Source organism: Anopheles bellator, chromosome 1, assembly GCF_943735745.2.
Source record: "Anopheles bellator chromosome 1, idAnoBellAS_SP24_06.2, whole genome shotgun sequence".
Lineage (NCBI taxonomy): Eukaryota > Metazoa > Arthropoda > Insecta > Diptera > Culicidae > Anopheles > Anopheles bellator.
The window spans coordinates 35,191,655-35,211,308 of record NC_071285.1 but is presented as its reverse complement, the minus strand read 5'-3'; the positions used below and the strand labels follow the sequence as shown (position 1 = coordinate 35,211,308).

The window sequence follows — 19,654 nt, the reverse complement described above, 5'->3', positions numbered from 1 at the left end:
CAGCGCCGTTCGGTAGAGCGTTTAACATTATTTTCGAATGACGTCACTTCGCGCCGCGCAGATCGCTCGTGGAATGAAGTCAACAATGCACACGCATACACCGCTGTGGCCGCTGTGTTGACCACGCACACCACCGCCGACGGCGACTAGGGTTAAAAAAACGCATCCCAGTCACAATATAATATAACAATATCAACAACAGGGTGTGTGAGTGTGTGTGTGTGTTTTGGTTTACGGTAGAAAAAGTAATCGCGATCGCGGGAGGAGCTGTCATCGGATTATTCATCATAATTGCTCTCATCTCTTAGATGTGCGTGGCGGAGTTGTCTTGTGTCGAGTAACGCCAAGCTTGATCCCTGATTCCCTGGCGATGGAGATCTGAAAAAAGCACAACTGCCACTGGCCGTACGTTGTTGGGCGGCGTGTTGTGTTGGGGAAAAGTGCGAGTGAAAATATGTGGCAACGTTTAAATGATCGGAAATCGAGCGATGAAACCCATGGGCAAATCCGGTCCCAGCATCACCGGTAATACCAATATCAATAACAACAGCATTGTTCACGATGCTGCCGACTCGGATTTGCTCCTCTGCACGGCGACGGCAGCGCTGCGCGATCGCCACCCGCCCGTTGCGGCGAACGGTGGTATCCGCAGTCAGCAGCAGCAGCAGCAACAACATCAGCATCACAACGAGGATCGAAGCGTACCGAAGCAACAGCGCTTTCAGCCGCAGGCGGCGGAAACTCTGCGTTGCCTAGAAACGCGCAGCGTCGCATCCCAGGTGCGGTCAGCTGCTCCTGCTCAGATCGTTGCCTGGAATGGAGGGTTACGGGCCAATTTCACGGAAACGCCGAAAGAAACAGCGGCCAGCGTTGACGTGACGGATGGTGGTGGTGCCGTCAAACTGGTGCCGACCGCGGAGATCGAAGTAGATGATCCCTATGCGGAGCTGGAACGGATCTTGGAAAAGGCTCAGGTAAGACCACAAACAATCCGTTTTTAACTTGAGTCGGGCGAGTCCGGACGTGGATGCAAAGTTCTCGCCGGCGGTTCGTTTGACGGGGATATTTCTAGAATTCTTCGAAACTCTGTTTCCCCCGTGTTTCGAGGGTTTCCTTAACAATAATCATGCGCTTTTAAACAAAGTCTCCGGTTACGCGTGACACGATGGTTTCAAACGTTTCTTATGTTCCAACAACGGTTAGTAATGCATGTTCACGAATTTTCGGTTACTTTCGTACCTTTCTTAATATAGAGTTCCAAGGCGGTAGACGATGATTTTGAGCTTCTGCCAACGGGAAAGCATCTGTTCCAAACTCGCAATAAAATGCGTCTCAATCAATCGAAACAGTGACGCGATGGGTCGCATTTGGGCCGTGTTGGAAATTGAAACAATCTAAATTTAAAACATTCGAGAGACATCAATCAAATCGGTTACGGTGGGTTTCAAGCGGGGCGATAAGGATGCCTTCCGACTAAGCGATTGTGCATTTTTTTAGTTTGAAATCGCCGAGACAGTTAGTCATCATCTATAGTTTAATCTGTTTGCCTGCTTTTTCTATTGTAAAAGATGAGTAAATCGCCATTGCGCTATGCGAGATTTAATTGTAAAATTCTACCTTTTATCGAGTGCTGTATAACACGTAGGAATTTGCAATACTTTTACTATTAATTTCAATTCACCACGTTAAAATGTGCAAAACGGTTTGCAAACATTGGTTGGTGCTCAAGTATGATTATAGCTCCCACAAGGTTGCATTACAATGATGGTTGAAACCACTTCTTAAACTATTGCAACCATGTATCTGCTTCTTGCAATCTCGATTCGATTTGCGCTTGAGAACGCAGTAATTGCCTTTTAATCGCTTCTTATCGTCACGGTCAGTGCTTGCGCAACGTCCGTAATTATAAGTACAACCAACGAATCACGATACTTGTTTGTGTTTCCAACAAGTACCATATACTTGAGGTACCACAGATGCTAATGGAACCATTTTCAGAAACCCGTTACTGTTTATTAAACGTAAACAACGTTTGTAGCAAATGGATTTTGTTTGCGATTTTCAGTTTTGACGAGTTCCGCTACAACATTTGTGATCTTTGAAAGATGAAACTGAAACGCAGACCTTAATTCTTGTTTGTATCGTATCGTTTGTACGCTATCCATCGAAAAGAGGGGTCTATCATTACACATAAACTTAACCATTTGAAACATAACGCAAAGATTACATGAAGTTACATGAAGGATAAATGATCAGAGTGTAAAACGATAGTCACGTAAGGTTCACTTCAACATACAGAGCATCGGTAGAGTTATTTATTAGTTACGTGTACCATTTATGTTGTAATTGATTGGGCTTTTCTTTATTATCAGTAGTTTATTATTTAACAACAACAAACCGAACTTAACCAACCTTATCGTCATTTATGATATGTTTTTGATTTTTCCCGCAGTTGTTTAACGACTTGTGTTGTAGATTGTTTTTTTTTATCATTTTTGTGGCCTCCTTTTAAATGGCGTTGTCTTGATGTGGATATTATTACTTGCATTCCGTACGCTCCCCTTCCGTCTCGAGTGCCCTGCGGCGGACGAGACCTAAACGATACATACTGTTTTAGTAGCTTCATTGGGAATTCATGGAAACACAGAAAGTAGGTTTTAAAATCGATTCTGCACGCATCATGCGAGAGAGAGGGCATCGCGTTTATCGAGAACCCTCCGTCCAGGGATCCGTATTTAGCTCACGACGCGAGCAAACGGCAAAAGTACGTCATCGTTCAAGAGCACCGCATTGGGATCGGTCTGTCCGGTGGCCAAAGTGTTTTCGCCGATGTTGCTAAATATCTCACCGGCCAGCACTCCGGTGCAACCGCTCGCCGAAGTGGTGCTACAGTCTTCCGCCAGGCTCCCGGAAAGTGCCGCGATTTCCTGCTCGACGGCGGGCGCCAACCCGATCTCCTCCGGCATCCGCTTGCCGCGAGACGAAAAGAACGTATCCTTGTGTTCGTTGGCAAGATTTTGCAGCAGGTTGCGGCGCAACCGGCTTTCCAGTGGACGCGGCCGACCGTCGTACGCTAGGAAGTACTCCTTTTTACCTCGATTGGGAAAGAAATATTCGTCGGTACCGAGCAGCACGTCGAATTGATTCTTTTTCATGGGCTCCGTGCCACCTGAGGACCGTGCTGCCTTTTTGCCACGGTTCGGCACAAAGTAGTCACCCTTCTCGAGCATCTGTTCGATCGTGAGTTGACGTTTGTCAGCGCGAGCCCGCGGATAGTCGAGGCTTGCCCCTTCTCCGAAGCGGCGACCACGGGCGGGCAAAAACACTAGCGGCTCCGGTGGAAATTCACGCACTTTCGGTTCCAACCGGCTACGCCGGACTCTTCGTTCCGCCGATGGCACGCCTGTATAATCCTCTCCACTTCCGGCCAGTCTAGGAAGCGGAAGTGTTTCTCTATTGTACAAACAGACATGCGAATGATTAGTGCGGCACGACTCCATCGGAATTGGGAACTGTGTTTGAAGTGAGCCCAAGCCAGCGACCCCTTGAAAATAAGGCTGATAATGAAGCTAATGAAATGCTGGTAAAATTTTGGTGCTTTTGGCTCCATTAGCGTGTCCTTTTGTGGCGAAACTGATAGGCAGGACAGTGATCGTTACTTTGCCTCCCTATTCGTATTGGTTGGCGCTATTCCAATGTTCCAATGTGCAAATTTAAATTTCATTCGAAAAAGGTAATTCTTTGACGAAAAGTTTAGACGGAAAAGGCGCAACGTAAGATTGGCTTGGCTGGCTATGGGTTCGCGCTAACGTGTCTGTAGCATTTAGCGTGGCCCAGAAATAAGTTTCGGTTCTTCGAAAACCGCTAAAGGAATTTCGTTCGCAATCCGAACCTATGCTTTTTGCGACTTTGCAGGCAGGGTCTAACTATTACCATCACAACACTGTTTTGGACTTACAAATATAGCATTTGTTCATTATTAAATTAAAAAGATAACAGTTCCACAAGTCAGCGGGATTTGTGTTACTTTTAATAAGCTTCACTCGATTAAAATAGTAGCAACCGAAACGAATTCCTTCGCAATAGATTTGCTTTGATTCGGTCCTTCTCACGAGTGGATCGTCTCGTCTTCACAGTTCGACGAACGGACTGGTGGTCACCAAACCGTGTATTTTCGTTATCGCCCGGGGCTTACGGGGAGAGAGAGTTAGTGTCGCGGATTTGGTATGAAAGCTTCATTTGCTTGAGTCGTAATTCACACCCCGCTGCTTCGTGCTGGTCATAAATTTACCCCAGAATGGAACACGCTTACCTCGTTTGGCGATGTCGACTAGTCGCGATCTCCGGTCGCCGCGATGGCTGCGTTGATTCCGTCATCGAACCCGGACCTGTCCGATGCACCTGTACCACCGTCGCCGCCGTGGCGTACGGGCGGGACCCGGACAACGATGATTCACGGGCCACAACCGATAGCGCAAGGAAGAGGCAACACGTCGCCATCACTCCCACGTGGAACCGCGGCCGACGAGCCGGTTCCATTCGGTGTTGAGATGTTTTCCCGCACGCACCACTGCCCCGATGAGCCGATGCCACTGTGTGTCACCCTTGCTGCAGCTGCGTACGTCAACTGCCCTTAAGATGCAAAAAAATGCTCCGTTCGCTTTCAAATCACGGTAAATCGGCTAGCCCTCGTCGGTTTGCTCCAAGGTGCCCAGCCCGGTTAGGTGCTTCAGCGTTTACCAACTGCAGACCCTGGCGAGAAATGATGCGACTTAAATAGCTTCGCACCAAGTGGCGCAGGACGAAGGACGTTCCGCGATCCGTCTACGAGATCCAGGCGCGGGACTGTGAGGGGTGGCCTCAATGGAGTAGGCGACAGAAAAATGTAATTCCATTAAGAAAATACCATCTCTTTGGGGCCCGAAAGAAAACGTAGTCCTCCCGTGTTGAGGATGTCGGAATTTCTTTTCTGTTTCACTTTGGGTCTCGCTTGCATTATAATGTTCCACTGGAAAAGTACAGTCCGAATGGTGGTCGCAAATCATGATGTCGGACCAACGAGACGCCGCGTGCCGCACTCGCCGGGTGTATAATCAGTTTTGTTCAATCCAATTGCCCTGGGACGGCAAACATCGTATCTGTTACGCCCGGGTTTGGTTCCAATTTGTTTATTTGCCAATGTCCTTATCGTTTGGGGTTCCTCGGCCTTTGGTTTCGAATTGCGTTACAGATTAGTGACGGTGCCTGCTTTTTCACAAATACGCTCGTTTCTTGTTTAACTTTGTGCCTATTTGTGGACGAACTGGCCACGTTTTCTTGTACGAAAAAAATGGGTTAAAAAATAATAATCCGTGAGCTGAATTGTGTTACGAGCTTTTTGAAATTAAACCAGTTGTAAATATTCACCTAACTACAAACTATAGTCTTGAATTGAATTTTATATTCGAAAAGATGAGCAAATGAAGATGATTTTTGAATTTATCCCGCAGAATGTTTGCAAAACAAATGACCAGGCTTTGAAAGGTCTTGCCACGTTTTATCGGGGAAGATTGTGGGCCGTATCAGTAAACTAACGATAAAGTAACCCAAAGCTTTATTAATTATACTGAAAAGGTTACATTTCAAATAATAAAAAAATATTAATGGAACTGCTTTCAACTTTCCATTCAGGCGGAAATATCGGAAATGTTCGCCCAAACCGTGCGAGCGGAAAAAATGAAGGCGGTCGCCACATCCGTCCCTTCGCCGGAGCCAGAAGACGGAAGTCAAGTAAGGCGAACGAGCGACTCCGAACAGGTAAACTTGATAAGACACTTCCCGGGCTCGTAAATGGATTGAAATGAGCAAACAAACCGGTGAAGGAGACAGAAGGTTCTTTTAATGTTGGCCTAATCTTGCCCATTTTGCTTCGCAGGCACGCCGTGATGACCGCGGCAGGGAGGTACGAAGAGAAGGAAGTAGTGGCTTACAGCAGCAGCAGCAGCAGCAACATCACCAAGAGCACGCTAGTCAACACAGAAAGTACGCTACCATTCCGCATGCCAGTGTGGCAACAACGCCGTCCCGCAATGCCGCCTTTGCCAGGCGAACGGCAGAGGAGGGTGAAGCGAAACGGACCAGAAACACGCTCGATCCCCGGTATCGATCGACCGAACTGGAAGTGGTCAGTGCAGCGGCGACGACGGGAGCTGCTGGAGGACGAGGGACAACCCCGGCGGCAGCTTCATCTGCTTCCAGTTTGCTGCTGCAAACGTCAAGCGATTCCAGCAACAACGGATACGGTGGGCGGACGGAACTATCCGACAGTTTGTCCGATGATATGAGCCTCCTGGATGTCGGTGCACCGTACACCGATGGCGCGCGGGACGACTGTGCTGGAGATGATGAGACGACTTCCGATGAGATGGTTATGCACTCCTTCAAGTGCCACCATCAACATCCATCCGGTCCGGCCCCAGGAACAACGATAGCCGCGACGACGACAACGACCCCGGCGACGGTCTTCAGGTCTTCAGGGTTTTACCGCAAACATACCGAATCGCCCCCGAGCGACAGGAGTATGAAGACGAGCACCAACAGCCTCCCGTCCATGGCAGGCACCGCCCATCGCAATCTGGCGTTGCACCTAAAATTCAAAACCCATCAGAGTGCGATCGATGCGAAGCGAAAGCAATTTTTCCTCGCCCTTGACCAGGAACCGTTCCAACCGCTCAAGTCCAACATGGCGGATCTTCCGTCTCCGAGCAGTACGTCGCTGCACAGTGGCCACAACCATCTGATCGCGGAAGAGCTCGGCTCCAAGTCCAGCTCTGCGCCGGTGCTGCTGAAGGACGAGGAAAATGGTCTCACCGTGCAACGGGTGAGGCACTAACATTCGCATATGGCGAAATGGCCAAACAAAACTCATGCAAATGTCTGTTTTCCGCTTTTCTCCCTTTAGGCTAATCTGCGTTACTCGAGATCACAAAGCGATCGTCATCTAGCTGGTAAGTGCATGAAAATAGCTTCGCGGAGCTTTGTTTTCCTGAAATATTGCGTATTTTGCGTATTACGATGGTACAAAAAAACTCTGCCACAAGTCGTGGCGATGATTAGACCGGTGGCTTACGCGCGGCTTGTGCGTGGTGCCCAAATACTCTCTTTTGGGTTAATGTTTTGGGTCTACACATAAGAGCAAGCGCTAGTAATCCACCCGGCCAGGCCGCTGGTGTAGCCCACTGGTTTGCGAACTTTGTGCACTCTATGCTGATAAGAGCATATGCCATTGATAATAATGGAGCCCCCTTTTCTGATGTTTCAACACACGTACCACACAAATTATGGTCGCATGTTCGCGCACGAATTGCTGCAATGGGCATGGGGTTCGGATGGCAAACATTGCTTAAATTATACCATTATAAATTAAAATTATACCATTATTATAAATTATACCATACCAATACCATTTGCTTTATGGTTTGCTGATTATCGTTTTTTTCTTTTTCAGTTGTCCACTTCAAAGGTTCGAACAAACTCTGGTTCTCAATAAGCCTTCTCTTCCTTTTGTTATATATAAAATATTTCGAATTCGACTGTTGATAAATGTGTAATTAATCCCGCTGCCAGTCGATGTCCATCGTACATCATAAACAGTAAACATGTTGATTCTAATCGATTCGTTTATTTTTATTTCTAAACCCCAACTTAACGGACATAACGAAGTTGGTGCGGTCTGCCAATTTGGTCTGTTGATACAGCACAAATTTACAATTATGGGTGTGAAATTCGTTCTTTCGGGGTTTAAAAAGTCCGCTCGGTTTGCCAATGTTATTAGAAGTTGAATGCTAAAGTAGTAATGCCTAGGACAGTGGTTATTGGTGAAACAACCTGTTTGACCGCCACTAAAGCTTGACCGTTAACAAGAAATCCTCTCGTGGACACTGCGTATTTACATGCCCTGGCGGTCTGAAACACAACCACAACCCGTTAGTGGATGGGGCGGAAATGAGATGTGGTTTGAAAAATGAATCGTGCTGTTGTGCTCCGGGTGCAATAATGTTTCTTTGTTATTGCTGTGTTTCAACCCACTACCATTATGCGACCCGCAACGTGTCTACCTTATGTACCACATGTTGGCGTGGTTGAAACATCGACTTACAACGATCGATGTCTACTTTGCTGATGGGCATTCAAAAATTACCGTTAGTACTGGTTTGGGTTCTAGTCGTGGCCTGAGAGGTCGCACGTCGGAGCAAATTTAGTGTACTAACGTCACCCATTGCTCTTCCGATCACAATTGTGTAACAATTTTGGTTTTCCTAGGCTAGATCTGTAGTGTTCCCGCAGGGAATTTATGCCCCCCGAACACCCAAGATTGTCATGTTAAAAAAGCATTTTTTAAAAAGACTCACAGTAGGTGGCTCACGACCTTCCTGGTGTGCGACTGCCGCGAGCGTTTATTGGTGCATGCTGCCATGTAGTGTCTGGATGATTTGTTTAATGTTCATCCAAAACTGACGGTATGTGGTGTGCGCGATGTAGCAAATCGCGTACATAAGCACCTTCAGTTTCGCACATAGAACCGAACCGGATGGTTTCAGCGCTTGCACACCCGCAACCCGAGTTTCCCGGATGCTTGGACGGGACGGGGTGGTGCACGCGTTTTTAACCATGGCCGGATGTGTGCGTCAATCCGGGAGAGTTCGGAGAGCGCACGAGGTTAACTGAGCGATGGTGGTTCTCTTCCTTGGCGCGCATCGTCGTGGCGAATTCGTCCTTGTGGAACTACGAAGCGAGATATCCACGGTCGCCGCTCTCATTGTCAGTTGGTCAGCTTGGCGGTGTTGCAGCAAATATTGGGCGCCGTTTCTAGCTTAGCTTACATTCTCGGTAGCTTCCCTTGTTGCTAGTGGTTTTGTTTTCGTTTGCTTACTGTGTTGCTGCTTCGACGTCTTGTAGTGTGACATTCGTTTGCTTTGCCCCCTTCTGTGCCGTGCTAAATCCTAACTCCGAATAACGAACGGTGTTCTATGATCGCAGTAACCAGCGGTGAACTACCCGACCCGATGCTTTAAGCTGCACTGTTTGTGGTTGTGATTGGATTTTGTTACCCAAACTCGAAATGCTTATTCCTGTGTTCACGAGAGTGTGGTACGTATAGACCTGTGGACCTTATCGGTGGATATCATCATTGAGCGTCTTTCAAACGCAGACGGGGCTCAACGGAACGTTGTCGCCCGGAGGGGTATTCAACAGCACAACAACAACAAATAGAAATACACCAGGAACGTGAAAAACCATGCACCGCAGGATGTCCAGCATAAGGGAGTACAAATTTTTCCGCAGCTTTTCGGCCAAAATCGAAAACTGGCACATCCGGAAGGCGGAATCGTTGTGGAAAAAGATGCGTGAGCGAAAAATTGCAGGTTAGCACGCTTTTCAGGATAAAGTGTCAGCCAATGGCTAATTACAAAGGGGATGGATTGCGTTCCGTAGAACAATGTTGGCCCGTAATGTGAAGACTGGGGGCTGGTATTGATTATGCTCTTCGAGAGAATTGCAAAGGATCGCATTCGCTGGTAGCCACCGCATGGGTCCAGTGTTCTGAGTGACGACAGAAAATCCATCTGTTGCTTCTCCCACAGCATCCTGTTGGCCACAGCATCCTTTCGGTTGACTCACACTCACAGGCACACTCACAACGAGCCATGTCCATGAGGTTCTAGTGCTTCGTGGTGTTGCAGCAACATGATCGGAGTTGAGCCGCTTCACTCGAATGCCAGTGTCCGTAACGGGTCAAGGGAAATGGAAAATTCGTTCACTCGAGAGAGAGAGAGAAAGTGCGAATGGTGAGAGTGTATTCGCCAAACGAGGAGAGCAAAACGATGTAGAAAATCGCCACTCGGAATTTTCGCGCGAAAGAGAAAGATACTACGAGCCTCCTGACATTGGCTTTGTATCTCTAATCGCTCAACACTCCGAATCCTGCTGCTACACTCCCCCGCCAGCCAGCTATCGCCGTGTGGCTACAAGATTAGAGTTTTTTTTCGCTTTACAAATCTATTTTTACACCGTCCTTGTATTGATAAATTGATTGATGAGCAGCGCAAAGCAAAGGTTCCGATGGGGAAAAACAGACTCACAGTGGGAGAAAAAAAAACCATTGCGCGGAGCACATCTTCTCTGCGGGGGGCATAACCCTCGGGTTCGGTAGAACAACAAGTGGTTGTTGATGGGAAGAGACAAAATGAGGCCATTCGGTCGGGAAAGCTTTGAAGCAGCCACTGATGAATGCAGCCAGAGCTATGTATGCCCGGCAATGTGTGGCAATTATGCTTTTCTCTATCACGTCACCCGATTCCGTTGTTCATTAACGGATTCTTGTTGGAACCGCGAGACCGCCGGAATGTTGTGCTTTCCGCGAATACAATCGAATTAACCTGAACGGATGGGCTCGAGTGGATTTAAGTAATTTATTAACTCACGAATACTCGAGTGAATTCGAATTAATGACGTTTTTTTATCAAGTCAATATTGGAAAAATCGGATGAATTTATTACAGTGCAGCGCAATGGCTTTTAAAGAGTTCCGCTTTAGTCGTTAATCTTTCGCTGATAGCGAAATTAAACGCGATGCAGTTTAATTAAAGGTTTTCTAGACAATTTTGACGCACTTTGGCAAACTCAAGAATGCCCATGCTCTTCTGCAGAGTTTTTTGGGGATTTCACTTCAACACACATTTAAGGAAATTTTATATTTTTAACAGAAAGATAAAACAGCTCTTGGCGCACGCTTACTAACCGCTAACAATGGCGACGAAATAAATAACTCCGTATCTGTTTATTGATCGCTAGTCGAAAAAATTGCTGTCATTTGTTTGCAATTTGAAAACCTAATTTGTTAATTTGAATTTGGCTTCACCTTGGTATCGTTCCACGAACACTGTTCGCGAGACTTATCAATCTGCTCAACCTGGCGATGCCCGGTCGTGAATCATGGATCAAGTCAGATACGCGGACTAAGATACATTCGGTTTGCTTATCGCCGCTTGACGTTCTTTTGTATCGATGGCCGTAAACCACCGGACGCAGAAACAAATAGGGATTTTGGTGTGATATTTTGGGAAGCGCGACACCAGTGTCGTGAGCGCTCAATTTATGTGTCCCGATCCCGTGTCCAGGGGCGGTGTCCAGCTCCAGGCCTTCAATTTCGCAGTCCGTCAACCGAATCGGCGCTACGTGGACGTGCGAGGATAACCACGAGCGGCTAGCAAGAAGCATTGATCTTGCGCGTGTCTTGTGACTAGACCAGGGGGTTTGCTGGCCCGTTTATATTTTTCGTGCTCAATCCGTTTGCTATAATTGCACTTCGTCCGCACCGAAACATGAGCGCCACTAGTCAGCAGCCGCAGCAGCACACGGTGAAAAACTATCCCATAGCGGCAAGAAATCGTAAATCGAAGCTTCAGTTCCTGGCCGGTGTACAGCAGCACTATGAGCGTAAGCAGGAGGCTCAGCAAGCCACCAAGAAAGCGGATCCCGAAAGGCGGATTAATCTGTCCGTTCCGGGGACACCGGTATGCTCGAGGTACCTTCAGTCCATGTCGAGCCGCTCGTCCATCGCCTCGAGCGACGAAGAACCGTGTCTGGCACCGCCGCCGGCCCAAGAACTAATCATCAGCAGTATTGTGCTGGAAAAGTTTATAAACGACATGCAAACGCTTACGGCGGAAAAATCAACCACCGCAAAGGGCACCACTGATGCCGGGGCCACCGATACCGATAATTTCTTCAACGCTTCCCGCGAACGAAATGCGTATCAGCGGACGTTTTCGGAAGCTACCGGCACCCTAGGCGGCGGCGAGAAGCATCCGGCGGTGAAAAAGTACTTTGAAGAATCGGCCAACCAGCACAGTTATCGACGAGAATTTTCACAAGCCTACGGAGAACTGGACCCGCGCAACGACGACGTGCCAGATTCAGTACACGGCGATTTGACGTCGGCCCCACGTGGTACGGTGTCGAGCGGTGGGACGAAAACGAAAAAACGGCCCAAACCCAGCAAGACACAGTTAATTAGTGAGTCCTCGTCGTCGGACGAGGATGGTCGCAGGGGCGAGAAGGACATCATCAGGACGGACGCATTCTTGGAGGAGTTGACTCAACTAAAGCAATCAAAGCTCGCCCTCGAACGCGAGTTGAAGGCCTTCAAGCAGAAAGAATGTGAAGCCATCGCCGGAGAATCAGCCAAACGGGCGCAGGCATTCTTCGAAGAATCGGATCAAGCCCAAACCTACCATCGTTCGTTTTCGAAAGCGGCGCAAACGATGGACCACACGCCCCACGATCCGGCCGTCGTAAGCTACTTCAACGAGTCCGCCACACGGCACACCTATCGGCGTGATTTTTCCGAAGTGTACAACGAGCTCGATCTGTCTACCGCCCGGGACAGTCGGTCTTACAAACCGACAGTCCCCGGAACACCGATTAGTTCACGTATTTTGCACAAACTGAAAAAGAAACCAGAACGGGAAGCGGAACCGACGAACAAAGTACCGTCCGCTTCGCTCGCGGAACAATTGGCCAAGTTTAACGAGGAACTGGATGAACTTAAGCACTCCAAACCATCAGCGACCGCTGCGCCCTTCAGCATCGGCCAGCAACCAGATGCTCCGGGTGCTGCGAGTGAGTTTTGCGTCGAGCAGTACCTCGACACGTCGAGCAAACAGCGATCGTATGCCCGCTCCTTTTCGGAAGCTGCCCAACCACTGCACCCGCGGCCGGAACTGAAGAGCGAATCGGTCAAAGCTTTCTTCGAAGATTCATCCCGCAAGGGCACTCTCCGACGTGACTTTTCCCAGGCGTATCAGGAGGTAACAGCGCCTGGTCCGATGCAGGCGGCGGATGCAGATGATGTAACACCCCAAAAGTCTCCCGAGTCCGGTGGCACATCATATGACCAGCAGACAGTGGTGGTGGTGAAGGAAGATAACAAGAGCATAATTTCACGCATCGATAAACCACCTCGACGTGCAGTATCCGCAGTGACGCAAGGAAGCAACGTCAGCAGCGCTGAAGGCGGGCGACCAACGGTGGCGTTAGCGAGGAACCTTTCCGTCCCAGGAACACCGGTCAGTTCAGCAAGCAAGCCCCAAACGGCAACGGCTTCGCTCGACGAGGCGATCAATCAGGAGCGGAAGACCGATGCGAAGGAGCGATCGACCGACGATGAAGGTACGTCACGACGCCGGGTGGTGGCACGGATACCGTTGACACCACAGCTTGACGGTAGGAAACAATTCACGACAGCGAAATATTTTGCCACAAAATTCTTCACACGGGCCCGTAGTTTCAGCGCCAGGTCTCGCGATGATGACGACATTGGCGGTGACGTTAGCCACGATCCAAGAGCGCGGTCAGGAGCAGTAGAAAAGGTGGTATGCGAACGAGAATTGGCCATCGTCGGGGCGAGAAGTCGGAATGGCTCGGCCGTGGAGGAAACTGACAAACGCGCGCCAGAAGCGGACCAGCAGCGGTTGGCGGCCGACCCGTTGCTCGACAAAGAGTTCTGGAGGCAGTTCAGCAAGCAGTAGTTATATCGACGACGGCGGATCTACGAACGACAAACACTATTTGAAATGGGACCAATATACAATAAAATTCCACTTCAACTACAAAACGCGCTCGTTTTCATTTTCCTTCCAGTTTGATCAAGACAGTCTAGCAGGAAAGTTCCATGTTTAAACGAGTGGGTTTTTCACTGAATTTTAAAGACGGTTAAAGATTTTTGAAGCGATTATTTGGAGCCGACAAAGATCGACAATGACCAAAAGCAGCGCGAACGGATGTGTTAATTCACAGCGACAGAAAGAATTATTAAAGAAGGATTGAAAATCAACAACAAAATTGATTCTAATCACTGGCCGGCAGAGTGTTTTCGTTCTTCATCCTATTTTGGAAGGCAATCAACACGAACTTTCTTTTTTTTACTTTTGCAACGAAACGCCGCCGCTTCGGATGCATTTGAATTATTTGCGTAAACAATCTGCGGCATGATTCGTATGTTTGCGAATGGATTTGTTGACTCTTTCCATCAGATGTTGTGCAAAAAAGGCCATTGCTTTGGGATATGTTTCTGGGTGTTGCTTCCCCAATGACCAATGGCTACGTAACTTTTGCTGATAGGTTTGGTTTATTTGAGAAACGAAATTTGAGATGGTTATTTGAGAGAGAATCGAAAGCAAAATATTTAAAACAACCCCGGTATTTCCGGAAGGGTACATAATATTTCATATCTAATTGTTAGCTTGAATTGAAGATTGATTTGTGATCCGTTCTACATCCGTTCCAGAAATCGAAGCCATCGAAGCGTGTCGCTGGCTACGCGCGGCTGGATTCCCGCAATACGCGCAAATGTATGAAGGTAAGTCGGTGGGCTGCGTTGTGCTATGGCTAATTTGCTAACCTCTCGACCTGCTACCAACAGATCACCAGTTCCCGATCGATGTGGAGAACGTGGAGAAAGACCATCCGTTTCTGGAGAGTGATCCGCTTCAGTCGCTGTTCCGTCGGCTGCACACGCTCAATCGGTGCGCAAACATGCATCTTGATGTGCACCAGCACCACCACACACCAAAACCGTCGGTAAGTACACGTCATCCCGCGTCGGTCAATACTGCTTGATGCATCATGAATCTTTCATGTCCGGCCGCAGCAACGCGAGGATTCGGACGACGACAGTTGCGCGCTCAGTGAGGCGTGGACTTTTCAGCACAACAGCCGGCGCTGGTCACGTGTGGACGATGCGATCGGTTTGGTGAGCGTGATCGCCAACAAGCAACAAAAGTCATCCGGTCCGACGAAAGACGCCCCTACCAAAGGTCCGACCGATTCGATCGATTCAGCAACCGCGGCCTCGAACGGATCACGCCATTCGCGCGCCAAACACGGCGGGACTGCCCTGGTGCGCGCCGAAGATCACGAAAAGCTGTGGCTCGAGGGCGGCGGAAAGATCACAATCGGTGTACCGTCCGATACGGATTCACAGGACGATAGTGCCGGGGCGGTGCACCTGCGACGCACCGGTAGCGAGCGGTTGAAGGACGGTGCCAAAGCCATCCTGCGGCGCGTTGAGTCGATAAAATCGCGCCGCCGAAAGAAGCAGTACCGCGATGGATTAATCATCCTGGCGCCCCATGCGAACAATCACCTTTCCCCGCATCACCACCGGGGCGCCGATGGCGAACTCATCATTGGCCCGGACATCATGTCCTACTCCAATCCCACTTCGCCGCGTCCGTCCGCCGAGATGCTGCAGTTTGACGACGGACTGGCGATGATGGGTCGTCACAAGAATCTCTTCTCGATGGAACCGGCGTCGGGTGACGGGCAGGAGCGCAATCTGCTTTCGCCGTATATGCCGAACGCGGCGAACGCTTGGTCACCGGTGACACCGCTGATGCAACGAGGCGGCAGCGGCGGCGATCGCAACACGCCGAACGTGTTGCTTCCGTTCCAGGTACAGCTCCAGCAGCAGGAAGCTCGCTCCGGTGACGATTCTTCGTCCATCTGCAGCGAAGACAGTGGCGGCGGTCCGGGAGTTGAGTTCGATTCGGCACCCCGGCACACTGGTGGTGGCGGCAGCGGCCGGGGAGAGAAGCTACGGTCAAAGTACGCGCGGACTAAGAAAGCGTTGCGCAGCAAAGTGATCGCGAGTACGGTGGACGATTATCGTGATTCGTGCGGTGGTGGTACCCTGTCCGACTCGGAGTATCAATCCAAGCAACGTCGCTCGAAGATCAAGGTTGAGCTTGATCGGGACACCGGTGCCAGTGTGACCACCTCCTCCGGATCGCCGGCAGGGACGGCGCCGAAAACAAACAACACCACCAACAGCACACTGGCACCGCCAGTCACTTCGTCGAAGCTGCACCGCGGAGGATCGCTGAACCTCGGTAAAGCCTCCAAGCGATATCGTGACGCGTTCAGCAACCGGTCCGTGCGGCACAGCACCAAAGCGTCGAACGACGAGTGGGGCGAAGGTGTAGGGCGCGGTGGTAGCAAACGATCGACGGTCGCTCGCTGGCACAGCTTTCAGCAGCCCAAAGTTTCACCGATCGAAGTGGTGCAGCAACAGCCAGCGGCAGCGGCCCCGGCACCCGATCATCTGCTGACCGTTGCTAGCATCCATCCGGTTAAGGATGGCGATGCGCAGCGTAAGCAGCAACACAAACAGTGGCAACTAGTCAGCAGTACGAACGCAACCGGTACCACCGGAAGCAGACCTGTGGAAGGGGCCAAGCAGCTGCCACTCGATTCTGCGGCCACCGGCACTGCAGCTGGTGGCGCACGTTCGAGTGGGCCCGGGCTACGAATGTCGGAAATGTCCTGCGGACAGTTGCTGGTGGTTCGGAAACTGGGGCTAGTCAAACTTACCGGGTACATGGAGCGCCACTGTCCGACGCATCGGTCCGGCTGGAACTGGGACCTGCCGAAGTTTATCAAGCGCATCAAAACTCCCGACTACAAGGATCGGAAGGTGTTCGGTATGCCGCTGGTGCTGAATCTGCAGCGGTACGGCAGCACCGTACCGTACACGATACGGATGGCGTTTGCGTGGCTCGAACGCAACGCACTCGATCAGGTCGGGCTGTTCCGGAAGCCGGGCGTAAAATCGCGTATCGCAAAGCTCAAGTCGGTGATCGAGACGAGCAACGACGTGGGGTGCCGAAGTGAGCTGTTCGACGAGTATCACGCTTACGATGTGGCAGACCTGTTGAAGCAATACTTTCGCGAGTTGCCCGATGCGCTGTTAACGGCAAAGCTGTCCGAAACGTTTATCGCCATATTCCAATGTAAGTTCTTCATCGGGCGGTGTTTCCTGTGCACAGTCAATTACAATTGATCCGCCCTTTCTCTCTTCCCATTGCGCAGATCTGCCGGACGAGGTGCGTGCCGAAGCGGTCCAGTCGGCCATTCTGCTTTTACCCGACGAACATCGGGAGGTGCTGCATTTGCTGCTTACATTCCTTGATAAGGTAGTGCAAAGTTCTTCCCTCAACCAGATGACGGCCAACAATCTGGCTGTTTGTTTTGCGCCCTCACTGTTTTACTTACTCACCGGCAACAGGTAACAATGAAGGAGCCCCTTACCCCCCAAAAACGTTCGATTAATCGTTTGCCACCCGTTACAGATACACCACGGCGTCACCGAGGAGAAAGAAAACAGGTACTGGCTCCGGTACGCCGGACGAACGGGAACTTTCGGAAGCGAAGGCGTCGCACGAGTGTCTCGCCTTCATGATCGACCGCTTCCACAGTCTGTGGACGATCACCAGCGATCAGATGCGATGGTGTAACTTCAACTACATGGACGAATCGAAACCGGTACCGCTCGCTTCGTTGGGCGCCGAAATGCACGTTCAAAACTGGCGTGGCTACTTGTCGGAGTGCCTCAATGAGTGCCTGCGTCAAGGACGCGAACGGTACGTTCGGCCGATTCGGCCTTTCAGTATCTGGTCATATGGTCATATGATTCGATCTCTTCTTCTTTTCTCTAGGCCACGTGGTTGGGTGTCGTTAAGCTCAACCGATCCTTCGGTGGCCGTGTTCTTCAAGAAGGTTGGAGACGGCCACCCGCTGCGGCTGTGGAAATGCGTTACGGAGGTGGAAGCCCCACCGATGGAGGTCATCCAGCACATCGTCAACGAGCGGCCCCTGTGGGACGCCTATCTGCTCAAATGGCGCACGATCGAGCAACTCGATCAGGATGCTGATGTCTTCCAGTATGCGTGCGGCCAACCCATCACCGAGTACTGCGTCGTTCGGTAAGTCCTACCGACGAGCCACGTTATGCGATCGCCCGTTATCTCTCTCTCTCTCTCTGTTGCTCTTCAACAGTCAATGGAAAAACGATCTTCCCCGTGGGGCGTGCGCGATCGTGGAGCTGTCGATTTCCCACGAGAACGCAACTCCGTTGCTGGGAGGCGTCGCTGGAGTGGTGCTAGCGTCGCGCTACCTTATCGAACCGTGCGGCAGTGGCAAGTGCAAACTGATGCACCTGTCGCGCGTCGACATGAAGTAAGGTTATCCGTCTCAAGTTTATCCTTTTCTAAATGAATTACTCATGCTCATGCTTCTCTCGTTTCTCTCGCACAGAGGCCGGACGCCCGATTGGTACAACAAAAACTACGGCCACATCTGTCAGCAATACCTGTCGAAGATTAAGAAATTCTTCGAACACTGCACCGAGGGACCTGAGACTAAAGTGTAAACGTAAGTACGCAGCGCAAGTGACGCCACGACACGGTGCCAAGAAAACAGACGGGGATCGCGTGTATGCGTAGCAATATGATCATAATTCTATGCTAAGCGAAGCTCAGCGTGGTGTACAAAACTAGAAAGGGCGCAGCAAGGCGGACGAATCTCAAATTGCGCTCTTTGACGGGGATGTTTTGTCGTTAATGATCTTTTCTTGTTGTACGAGAAAAGCAGCTCCACCAAAAGTGTGTGCCCTTCGCCCGACCGTACGTGTGTCCCACCCCCCGTTCTGAACCATTTGTTCGTACTGGGCGCATTAGTTGGGACAAAGGCTTCCGCGGGATGAGCGGAATAGGGGGAAAATACGGCCCAACCTACGAACCAGTTTGATTCCCAAAACATTCCAAACCTTCATTACCAAGTGCCTATTAAAATCAAACATTATACACAATAACACGACACGATGTTGTTTATCCCCGGGGGGAGACGCCCGGCACCATTGTTGTCCATGTTTGTCCATTGTTATTGGTGCGCGTTCCACATGTAACTACGTATGTATTGATAAGAACAACTGTTTCGTCGGTGACTCTCTTGCTACAGAGCACAGGGTTTCAAGAGGCGCGCATTGTATTAAAGCAGAAAAGCATCCAGTTAGAAAGAGTAGTAGATGACAGAGCCACTCTCAACTAAAACTAGTCCAATCACACAAATCTTAACCCAAAATACGTTGCAACAGCCTGTTTTTGTTGGAGTTCGTGTACGACTTTCTACTTGTAATATAACCGTGTCGTAGTTGCATTATACCGTTACAAACCATCCAGTTAGTCTGTTTTACACATTTAGCGTTGACTAGTGTAGCATTTAATTTGTTAAGCTTGTTTTTTGTTTATTACTAGCGTTAGGAACTTTGCATTCGATCGAAGGCATTGAGCAAAAGCATACACATCATTTATCAGGCGTGTGGAGTAGTCACGTAGTCAGTTAAGTTAAGAAGATGGAAAGCAAACAATTGAAGGACCGTGAAAACCACACAACCCAAGGGACCAACAAGCACCAAAAATCGGCGACATCAACAGGTTTCATCACCAGAAGACCCAACGCACACCTTCCGTGCTGTTGTTGATGGTGGCAGTAAAGCAGAGACTCAGATCACCCAGTGAAAACACAGATATTCTTTCCGACGCTGCCGTAGGATCTGTAAAAACGGATCAGAACAACCCTTACAAACATACACACGCAGCTGGTGCTTGCAGGCAGGTCACGTTCGACATTACTCCTACGGTGTGGTGATAAGCACCAGCACCGGGTTTTGATACGGTCTGCTAAATAAATCAAAATGCTACGACAAACTGAAACACGGTTCCATTTTTTTCCCACGGACTAAACGCGACTAAAAAGTAGCATTCGTTTTTATTCAT

The 19,654-nt window shown here is 49.8% G+C and overlaps 1 protein-coding gene across 1 annotated transcript; it reads left to right on the top strand.

Annotated features, from left to right (window-relative positions):
• The first annotated feature begins 488 nt into the window (after positions 1 to 488).
• On the top strand, positions 489 to 19,548 carry LOC131215495 (uncharacterized). Its single transcript, XM_058209886.1, has 12 exons — positions 489 to 974; positions 5,671 to 5,796; positions 5,915 to 6,859; positions 6,941 to 6,986; positions 14,329 to 14,400; positions 14,464 to 14,621; positions 14,692 to 16,831; positions 16,911 to 17,106; positions 17,171 to 17,461; positions 17,537 to 17,803; positions 17,877 to 18,056; positions 18,135 to 19,548. The coding sequence occupies exons 1-12, from the start codon at positions 489 to 491 to the stop codon at positions 18,247 to 18,249; spliced, it is 5,022 nt and encodes a 1,673-aa protein (XP_058065869.1). The 3' UTR covers positions 18,250 to 19,548.
• The last annotated feature ends 106 nt before the right edge of the window (positions 19,549 to 19,654 follow it).

Excerpts from the sequence above, each read along its gene's own strand:
- LOC131215495 (XM_058209886.1), top strand. The coding sequence starts at position 489 with ATGAAACCCATGGGCAAATCCGGTCCCAGCATCACCGGTAATACCAAT. Across the intron at positions 6,860-6,940 it reads ATGGTCTCACCGTGCAACGG|GCTAATCTGCGTTACTCGAG; the intron begins GTGAGGCACTAA and ends TTCTCCCTTTAG. Across the intron at positions 16,832-16,910 it reads GTTTATCGCCATATTCCAAT|ATCTGCCGGACGAGGTGCGT; the intron begins GTAAGTTCTTCA and ends CCCATTGCGCAG.